Source organism: Misgurnus anguillicaudatus, chromosome 11 (assembly GCF_027580225.2).
Source record: "Misgurnus anguillicaudatus chromosome 11, ASM2758022v2, whole genome shotgun sequence".
Classification (NCBI taxonomy): Eukaryota; Metazoa; Chordata; class Actinopteri; order Cypriniformes; family Cobitidae; genus Misgurnus; species Misgurnus anguillicaudatus.
This window is the reverse complement of record NC_073347.2, coordinates 24,230,426-24,240,981: the sequence shown is the minus strand read 5'-3', so window position 1 is coordinate 24,240,981 and position 10,556 is coordinate 24,230,426. Positions and strand designations below refer to the sequence as shown.

The following is a 10,556-nucleotide window of genomic DNA, read 5'->3' as shown; positions in this document are numbered from 1 at the left end:
AATGCATGTCTTTCAAACAGATCACAACAATTTCAATGCCGCAAAACCACTGCAGCCAGCCAAACAATTGTTGATCTCAGAGTTTCTAGCTTGGTTTTAACCATAATGAGCATTTGACAGACACCATGAGGCTGATTTGTGCACCAAAATAACTTCTTAAAAATTTAATCTTTAGTAAATAATAATGCTGGGACATATCCAGTATTGCAGTTCATGAGGGTCAAAAGAGAACAAGACGAGTGAGAAAGAGGGAGATAATTGGAACAGATCGTATGATTGAAACAGGAGCATTGTCACCTGTTCCCAAACAGCCCAGGTGACCCTGTTGCCATGAGAGATGAGTATCAGGTAACCGGCTGGAACAATGAATGCAGTGAGAGAGAAAGATAAAGAGGGAGAAATACTTTTACCTCATGGTTTTTAATGTTTAAAATCTATTGAAATGAATTGATTCTGACTCTGCAATATCCTGTGATGGATTTACATCCCATAAAAAACACATGCCAATAAGAAGACTGTGATTGAAACCACACATAAACTTCACACGTACCTTACACTGAGCAACAATGAGAACCCAAAGTGGACCGATAATAAAAAAATATGAAGCCCTCAAACTGAGCCTTATTAAAAACTATGACCTCTCACCTCTGGGGTTTTCAAAGGAAGAGGGGTTTAACCCTGAATAGCAAACAGAGCTGGATTTGTAACCTGAACCCCTCCCTACACCCCCACTAATGAGAGGTGAAAGGGCACACGCAGCTCCGTGACTCAGTTACTCAGCTGTGCTTCATACCTGTGAGAGAACATTTTACTGATGATGAATAAGAACCAGACTTGCTGTGTTACTATGCATGAAAGTGTGAATGTGTAAATGTGAACACAGAGTGCCACATATCCTTGCTGACAAGGAAATGTGAATAGCTGCGTATCTGGATTTTTAAACATTTTCCCTCTACTGGTCTATTCCTTCTGCTGGTCTTCATTCAATGAAGAAATCATTTTCATCTTCATTATCATACCATACTTATTCTCAGGTCTAAATATGAAACTGCATCATCACACTAATTTTAATAACAGTCTTTGCCTTTGGGATATGAGGCTGTCATTCTGTCATTTATCTTTACTGAACTTTGACCTCTGCAGCCTTACACAATTTCTGTGGTATGCTGCTGAGAGAGAGAGAGAGAGAGAGAGAGAGAGAGAGAGAGAGAGAGAGAGAGAGAGAGAGAGAGAGAGAGAGTTAGTCATCACCAAAACCTTCTCTTCTGGTATAACAAATCTATATATATATATTTTTATTTTAAACAAATTTCCCTCATCTAAGAAACATATTTCCAGTCAATTGTCTCTTTAAGTCATGCAGAAACACAACGTAAATGCCAATTTTTGTGTGATCATCATACTCTTTTCGGGCAGGTATGCTCAAAAAAGTCACAGTGACTAGAAAATCAATACTAAAAGCAGTAGGCATTGGTCTGTAAGTAAAAATGATGGGTATGTTATGTCCTCATTTAAATAGTTAGGTGTGTGCATGACAATAATTAATTTTCACTGAAGTGTACACACACAGACACACACACACACACACACACACACACACACACACACACACACACACACACACACACACACACACACACGGGTTAATCTATGCCTCCTAGTGAAATTGGACCACCGAGAGAGAATGACCCACACCAACTGTTCTTTAGCTGCTTCCAAGAGGCCACACACATCACTTTTTGAGATTAAACAATGTAAGACTATTTTTTTCTTTTAATTCAATTAATTAATTTAATGGATTTTAGGTTGTTGTTGTATCTGGCCAGCATCTGAGCTGAAAACCTATCTGCAATTTGAACAAGGCAAGCCCACATTTACATTGCGTGTGTAATTTCTAATGAATACTTTACAAATAAAAGTGCACGTTTCATAACTAATAAATATTTAATATGCATGTGAAATGTAATATCGTTAGCCTTATAGCATAATTGCCTAAGTCAATGTTTTTGGAAAACACGAAAAAACACAATATTTAAATCACATTGTTATGCTAAGGCAGATAGTGTTTTTGGAAAACATTTGTTGCAAATCCAGATAGATATCGCTGACTGGCGCCCCCTTCCTGTAGTCAAAAAATATGACATTTTAAATCATATGACACTTTTAAAAAATTGAAATTAAAAACCATAAAACAATGCCTGCTATGCATTTAATGAATCAAGATCTAATTATTTTTGAAAGTACATCAAATTCTTTTTTTGAAATAATTATTTTAACAATTAATTAACAGAAGATTTTTAATTTTGAAATCATTTGGTGTCAGCACTTTAACTCTTTACAAAATGGTTGTATTTGTTAAAATTAGATAATCTATTAGCTAACATGAACTATCAATAAAAAATACTTTAACAGTATTTAATCTTAGTTCATGTCAATTTCAGCATGTAGGCATCTTTACTACACTTGTAGGCTATTGTAAATTCGTAAAATCAAAAGTGCACAATTAATATGCACAATTAACTAATATGAACAATTGTATTGTCATTAATAAAATGTTACTTCACTTGTTAACTAATAATAATAGGCTAATAGATGTTGGCTCTCAGCATACATGTCGATTTGTTTTTGTTTTAGCTTTTTGTTTGTTTGTTTTTTTTTCTTTTATTGAGCTAAAATTATTGTATACTGAAGCGTGCATTCTTGAGCCAGTTCAGAATATTTAGCATGTAGCCTATAATAAAAATAATTTTCGAAGAATTCTCCAAAAGGTCAACCGTGCTATTTAATCCTCATCTAATAGACATGCTACGAGATCAAATTATCTGTTACTTTTTTGAATTATAATAATATATTTAAACTATATTAAACTTAGTTCAAATGTGCGGTATATTTTTCTTTTAGATTTTTTTAGCTGTAGCCTTCACGTGGAGTTTTATATTTTAATTTCACGAGCAGCTGCAACTACAGGTAATGAGCGGTGTCTCATCTGCGCAGTTTTTAATTTACACCACGCAGAAAACTCATAAACACATTCAAAAGCGGAAAAAACAGTTTACACCTTCACAGTGGTGGCTCACACACACAGGCTACTGAACGTGCGTGTTGACGTTTGCGTCTATTAGGATGAGTGTGTGCACAGCCCTGTATCATCACTGCAGAAGGGCCCACTGGTGACACTCTTACGATCAGTGCGTGTGTGCGCGCACCACTGTTGGTCCATAAGAACATCTTGAACTGATTATGATCTGAAAGCGGGCACGTCGCTGTGACTGGGGGCTGGTAGAGGATCTCATGTAAGATTGAGGGGGTGCGCAGTGCTGGACATAGCCTACTACCGTAACCTGAGCAGCCCCTGTTTACTGCTCAGGATACAGAAGACAGCAGAGCAGAGCGGAAAAAGAACGGATTTTAACAATAAACGTGTGCACAAACGTATTAGAATTCGAGAAATAACCCTGTAACACATTACTTTGAAAGATAATTAATAACGAACAAAATGTTGGATTATTTGTGTAAATTCACATTATAACAGTTCAAAAGTTTTATGCTTGTTTGAAAATGGTGAATATATAATATATTTTTGGAATAGAATTGTCACATGAACACAGCACAATGACTGACATTGTTTTGCCAGATTAGTAAAAAGTCTGCATCTCGATATAAAACAATTACGCACATGTGTGTGATGCTAAGTAAACCGCGTCTGTTCAATGACATTAATAAACCATTAAGTGAATGAGACGCCCCCAAACGCCCCTATTAAACAGAACACGACTGATTGTTTTCACAGGTGTTCAGGAACCAATTAAAGATTACATTGTATTACGATATTTTCAGTCGTAAATCCTCACACTGTCTAAATATAAAAAATAAGGGGTTAAAAATTAGGGGAATATTTTTCCAAAAAGTAAAACAACCTCAGGCTGGCCCAGCTGGATGTCCCGGTGTAGTGTTACAGATGTCTTGAGAGATAAAGAGCTGCAACCGGGAGACAGAGAGCTCACAAGTTATTTGCTAATGGATCGGATTAGTGTTTCAGACCTACCTTACAAACTACAAGGTTTTTACACAGACCAAACTCTAAAACGACGGGTTTTATAGTTTTTAGAAGTTATTAATATAAGTTATTATAACTCTAATATAGCTGATAAGATATTCTAAATATTAGATTACATCATGCAATCATTTGCAAGAATGTCTACAATAATTTATTATGCATTGTCGAGCGTTTTAAATGTGATTACGTTAGCTAGTAAGCACAAAAACTTTTTTGTTTGTTTGGTTTATATTTGTTGAGGAAGTTAAATCTTTCATCCAGTTGCCTTAACCCACTTCTGAATCCATCATCACATCGTCTAACGCACTCCATCATAATCAACGTGTGAAAATGCCACCAAATTAGGCACCCATCAGTGGCCTATAATTCTAAATATAAAAAATATATACATTTATAAAATAATATTTGTTAAAACTATTTTGTGTAAAAAAAACATGTTAAAACTGAGTTCATGAAAAATGTGAAGTAATTCATATATTGAATGCAGGTGCTCGTGTAGGATTCTGTGACAATTTAATAATTTATTAGTAGCCTATCAACAGCAGTGTGAGTGAGTAGGCCTATGTGTGTGTGTGTGTGTGTGTGTGTGTGTGTGTGTGTGTGTGTGTGTGTGTGTGTGTGTGTGTGTGTGTGTGTGTGTGTGTGTGTTTTCAGGGTCTCCTGTTTCAGGCCTTGACGTCCGCCCTCCGGGGAGGAAACGGAACGGATCTGTAGATGCAGTTTTGCTCTGCTGGCCGGTTCCAGAACAAACCGGGGCGAGTTAATCACGGAATGACGCAGTGCTGCTTTACTCTGTCATATATCTTCATAGACAATTCACAAACGAATCTCACGTGGGAGAGTGACAGTAGCGCCAACTACCAGAGAACATACGGTTATCACTATTTGAAAGTCATCAACAGATCCTGGATATTGATCCCGGTGCAGGATAGCCGTGAACGTGACACCAGACTTTTCGTCTTGGGGCACACACCCAGAAGCTTGGATTAGGGTAAATTACGCGGTGGATTGTACCTGTGCGCCATGTCAATCTTGCCCTCTTTTGGCTTTACCCAAGAGCAAGTCGCATGCGTCTGCGAGGTGCTGCAGCAGGGTGGAAACCTGGAGAGGCTCGGACGTTTCCTCTGGTCTCTGCCAGCCTGCGACCACCTCCACAAGAACGAATCCGTACTTAAAGCAAAGGCTGTGGTGGCCTTCCACCGGGGAAATTTCCGTGATCTCTATAAGATCCTCGAGAGCCATCAGTTTTCCGCACACAACCATCCTAAGCTTCAGCAGCTGTGGCTTAAGGCGCACTACGTGGAGGCGGAAAAGTTGCGAGGCCGCCCGCTTGGGGCTGTGGGCAAATACCGCGTGCGCAGGAAATTCCCTTTGCCCCGTACGATCTGGGATGGCGAGGAGACCAGTTACTGCTTTAAGGAGAAGTCTCGGGGCGTGCTGCGTGAATGGTATACACATAATCCCTATCCATCTCCACGAGAGAAAAGGGAGCTGGCGGATGCAACGGGACTGACCACCACACAAGTCAGCAATTGGTTTAAAAACAGAAGGCAGAGAGACCGGGCAGCCGAGGCAAAAGAGAGGTGAGATCCTGATAAAAATCACACCAATATTAGTTACAGTAGGTGTACAAACTAGCATACATAAAGCCTTTAAATACAAAATATTTTTCCGCAATATATTAATACTTTACTAAAAATATCAAATGCATTCCTTCATTTTGCTCAAATGCACAAATCAAACAAACATTAATTTTCACATTTATATATTTTGTATAAAATATAATTTGTATATGGTCTCTTATTATAAATTTGACTAGAATTTCTATTTTTGTAAGGAAACCACAAGAAAAAATATTTTGGACATATTGTTACAGTAAGACAAAAGAGCGATTTGTGGCCTACATTGGTGTCATTTAGTTAAATATTTTGAGTGACAGATTTCATGTTAATATTCATTCATGTTTATTCAGTATCGTTTAGACATTGTAAAGATTCTGAAGATTGTCTTTTTACAATCTGAAATATAGCCATAAATCAACATATAAACAAAATTATATATATATATTTGTCTATATAGTGACAGTGAAAAATTCAATCCACACAAACATCACAGCATTATCAAGCCACGCATACAGTTTCTAAAGTAAAAAAAAGAAGAAGGGTAAAACAGAGAATACGGATTTTTTTACAGTTTTTATCGCATGTTTTACTGTCAGTTGATGCAATAATTTTCAGATTAAACTTTTTAAATATTTAATCATAACCATATAAAAATGTATCACATTGTAAGCCTAGTTTTATGGATATAAGATTGTAAAATATGTAATATTTACCCAACAGAGAAAACAGTGAAAACAACGGCGTTGGAGGTATTAATAAGCAAAACCAGCGGTCCCCGCTCGACGGAGTAAAGTCGCTGATGTCCAGCTCGGAGGATGAGTTCTCCCCGCCCCAGAGTCCTGAACACAACCCCGTGCTTTTACTGCAGGGGAACATGAACAATTCCGGGGCTTCTCCTTACCCAATGCCCGGCCTCGGAGCACAGCATTCAATACACAATATGCAAGGACATCCGCACCAGATCCAGGATTCACTCTTGGGATCTCTAACATCCAGCCTTGTGGATTTAGGATCCTAGGATGTTTCGTTCAAATTTTGAAGGACAATATACTGGAACAAAAACATGAATAACCCATATTTACGGCATTACTGCATAGCCTATTCTTATGACGCACAGAACATTTGATGCATCGATTTATTCTGTTGAAAAAATGTTTAGAGATGGGAGAATCTAATGGGCTTCTCTAAGCTTCAAGAATTTTGAGTTTGCTGGACAAGTAAAATTATAAAACTAGCAAGGCCAGCATTTAAATGCATCAACTGCATTGCTTAACTGGATAAAAAAGTTTTAATAATTTATGATTAATTTATATTTTTTGCTGCATTTGACATCACCAAGGAGTTTTAATTAAAAAAATCATTGGCTTCAAATATATTCAGCTAACAACTTGTGAGTGTGGACAATTATTGTTCATTCAGCGTTTGAACTTTGACTTTTTTTAAACAATAGAATTAGAATAAATATTAAAAGATCGAACATAACAAAAAATATGTAAATCAATCAACGTGACACGTCTGAGCCTGAAGAGGGCACGAGCGCTTGAAAAATGAGAACGTTTAAAACGTCAACAAGAAAAATTGGTTCTGCAGAGGGCCAAAGAGGCGACCAACGAGACGACCAACAGGCGCCAGACTACGAGTTAAGCCAAATTTAAATTTTTGACCTTTGTGTATAAAGTCAACAAACACACACTTTCTGGTAACATTACGTTTTGTTTTTATTATATTAGTTAGAGTACTATCTCCAATTGGCTAAGAAGTAAATGAGAGGATAAAGGGCAGAAGCCTATGCTCGTTTTCTCTAATTATTTCACTTAATTCTGTCAGTTCTGGGCCACCGACAAATTTAAGGAATCAGCAAGTGCCCCTCTAACGGCCCTCCAAATCACTATAAAATATTGTCTTTCAAAAAAAAATAGTCAGCTGAACGCAATTTAGAGCAATTGTGAACTTTAAACAAAGTTTTATGCTTTTAATAAAGACTATAAACAGGCTGTGCCCAAAGAAAGTAAAACCTGATGAATAAACCTTTCATTTCTCATAGGCCTAATTTGATTTTTAAGCAAGAGTCACTAAAAACGACAATACGGGAAAACTAAAAACTCGTATCTAGAGTTTCACTATAGCTACGAGTCTTTCTCTTGTACCTCGATAGTCTCGTGTCACGGTAAATGGATGTGAAGAGAGAGCGCAGAGGGTTTCCGGGCTCTAATGAGAACCATTCTCCGGGTGTAGAAGGGCTTGATTGCAGGAATGAGAGGGACACCCTACCATCATCCATCCTCAGGGTGGTGCACAACAGGAATGTCTTTCAGTGTTCAATGAAGTCTGTCGGTTCAAATAAAAATTATGCTTTTAATCTCATATCTTTAGAGTTATATATGAATAAATACTATAGGTGTCAGTTGTAGTTAAAGGTACAGTTCAATTATTATTAAGTTACGTTAAAACAATAGGTATATTTATATATGCACTCTTTATATTACAACCCGAGAAACGGAGAAATCTAAATACAGTTCATCTTTAAACAAGTTTTTTTTTTGTCTTTGAGACGTGGCCAATTAGGTCCAAGTGTTTTGAACACGAGTTTAATGCGAAACTTAACAGATATGTGAGACTTATAAGCTCTAAACATTATAAAAACTTTATCACCTCGAAAAAAGCAAATTAACGAAAAGGTCTTCAAAGCGTAACTTCTACCTCTGAAATATCTCTTTTGCCAACACGGTGAACTTTATTATACTAAATAACCAATAACCAGGTGTGAATGGTGACGTGTCTCACCTGTAGAACAAAACGCATCTTGCTACAAGGTGTATGGGACCAGTTGGCTAAGCGCAGTAGCCTATTTAAACATGCTTGCATCCCGACAAACAAAAATCGTTCAACTAGAACATTGCAAAACAACCAGACGAATTAAAATACTATCACTGGCCCCAAGTCAGTCCCACACTGAATCAGGTAGCTTTATCTGCACATGTTGCCACACATCCAAAACTAATTTCAGCAAACCTATTGTAGCCTATGATTTTTTTTTTTTTGGAGAGGGGGCAACACTAAAAGAGCTTTCAAAGGCACTCTCATGAGAACCATGGAGGGGGGATTCTGTTACCAATGATGCATAGACCTGACAACACTTCAACTGTCCAGACCCCCGACGAAGACTAACATGTGTTTATGGTAAAATGGATAAGGCTGATACAACTGTCTTGAAGGTTGCAAAAAAGTAGATATAGCAGATGTTTCTCACTGTACAAGTACACACACCTCTCAGAAATATTCAAAATCCTATGGAATATGAATTTCTAAAAATGTCTGCAAAGATAACAATTGTGTATCACTTTATGTTTAAAACAGATTCTGGCATAACCACTGTAATATTTTAGCTTCTGGCAGACAATAATACAGTCACTAATGTAAATTTAAAAATGTACTTTCTTTGAAATTTTGATTTGTCTGCCAAAAAGACAAAATATAATTAATCTTGACTCCTCTTTCAGGCATGGAAGCATTAAGCCAAAGTTTCACTCTCTAGAGAAGAGAGAGAATTGGTTAAAACTCTAGATGGCTCCATTAAAGAAAAACTCAGGAAATGAAAACAGAAATAGGATAGGTTCCTGTTTTTCATGGGGACCCTGAGCATTCTCCTTTAGAGGTATAATTATTACAATGAGGTCACTGTTATATTGGACACGCACCACAATCTTGTAGTCTTATCCAGGTTGCTCTGGAATTGCATAAACAATTTTGTCTAAGTCACAATAATCTAGGTTCACGTTGATGAATTCTGTTAAAGTCCTGACATCACCAGAGGAACTGGACAGACTACAATATTTCCCACCATGTATCGCAGCTCTTTAATTTTTTCGTCAACCCACAACAATTCCTCTTCTAACCTCTTCTTTAAAATATTTAAGATAATGATGCACCCATGTAGCCTAGTGCCGCCGATATGTATCAGCCGGGTTTTTTGCAATAGCACAAGAAATGCCGATAGTCTATACCGATTGTTTATTAATTAAGTGCGTGCATGAAGGCAATAAGTTGCAATAAGTTATCTGTTGCATAATCCAGTATTTTTAAATAAATGATTAAATCTGTGCAAATTATAGTTTTTATGTGATGGGGGAAAATAGTAAATCACAACCCAAATCACGTGTTAATCAAGTAACAGATTGGCTACTCATTAAAGTGAGCCATGCAGTTAGAGTATTTCGGGAAAATGTGTGAAGTCTGCTTTATTCAAAATCTCAGAAAAAGAACAAAAATCGCAAAAATTATCTTACTTTGTGCCTCTCTTATTATGTTGGTCAGTTGAATGTTAAATAGATCGAATCCATGTTCAGTAAAAATAGCTGATGCTGAAATAAACTAATAGGCCGCTGGGCTGTATTGGATAATATCGGACAATAGTTGTCTGTTTAAATCGGTATAGTATGGGCCCCAAAAAAATCATATCGGTGCATCTCTAATTTAAGATCATGTTCCACTTATAAAAAGAAACCTATCCATGCTTTTCTTTTAGTTTGTATTGATTAGCCTACCTATTATGTTTACAACAGTAACCGTGGTTTATCCACGGTTTTGTAGAGGAACCTATTTTGTGGTAACCTTTAGTAATCATGTTTGTTGTTTTAACTGTAGTAAAACCATGGTCAATTTTCGTGAAGCTTTCTAGTTGCATCTTAATTATTTAGCATTCATTTACTAGCCTCTATTTTGTCCAAAGAAGGGTTTTTTTAAAGTGGAGATTTTTGCCAAATACTGCATGCATTTAAAGGGTTTTGCAGCGAAAGACAAAAAAGACAACAAAAATCAGATTTGTATAGCAATAAAAATGACTAAAGTGACATTTGTGAAAATTTCAGTTACTGACT

General features: G+C 36.8%; 1 protein-coding gene across 1 annotated transcript; it reads left to right on the top strand.

The window, feature by feature from the left end:
• The first annotated feature begins 4,716 nt into the window (after positions 1 to 4,716).
• On the top strand, positions 4,717 to 7,068 carry six1a (SIX homeobox 1a). The gene is made up of 2 exons (XM_055170045.2): positions 4,717 to 5,640; positions 6,400 to 7,068. Exons 1-2 carry the CDS (start codon positions 5,081 to 5,083, stop codon positions 6,695 to 6,697), a joined length of 858 nt encoding a protein of 285 aa, XP_055026020.1. The 5' UTR covers positions 4,717 to 5,080; the 3' UTR covers positions 6,698 to 7,068.
• Positions 7,069 to 10,556: the final 3,488 nt, after the last annotated feature.

Excerpts from the sequence above, each read along its gene's own strand:
- six1a (XM_055170045.2), top strand. The coding sequence starts at position 5,081 with ATGTCAATCTTGCCCTCTTTTGGCTTTACCCAAGAGCAAGTCGCATGC. Across the intron at positions 5,641-6,399 it reads GCAGCCGAGGCAAAAGAGAG|AGAAAACAGTGAAAACAACG; the intron begins GTGAGATCCTGA and ends TTTACCCAACAG.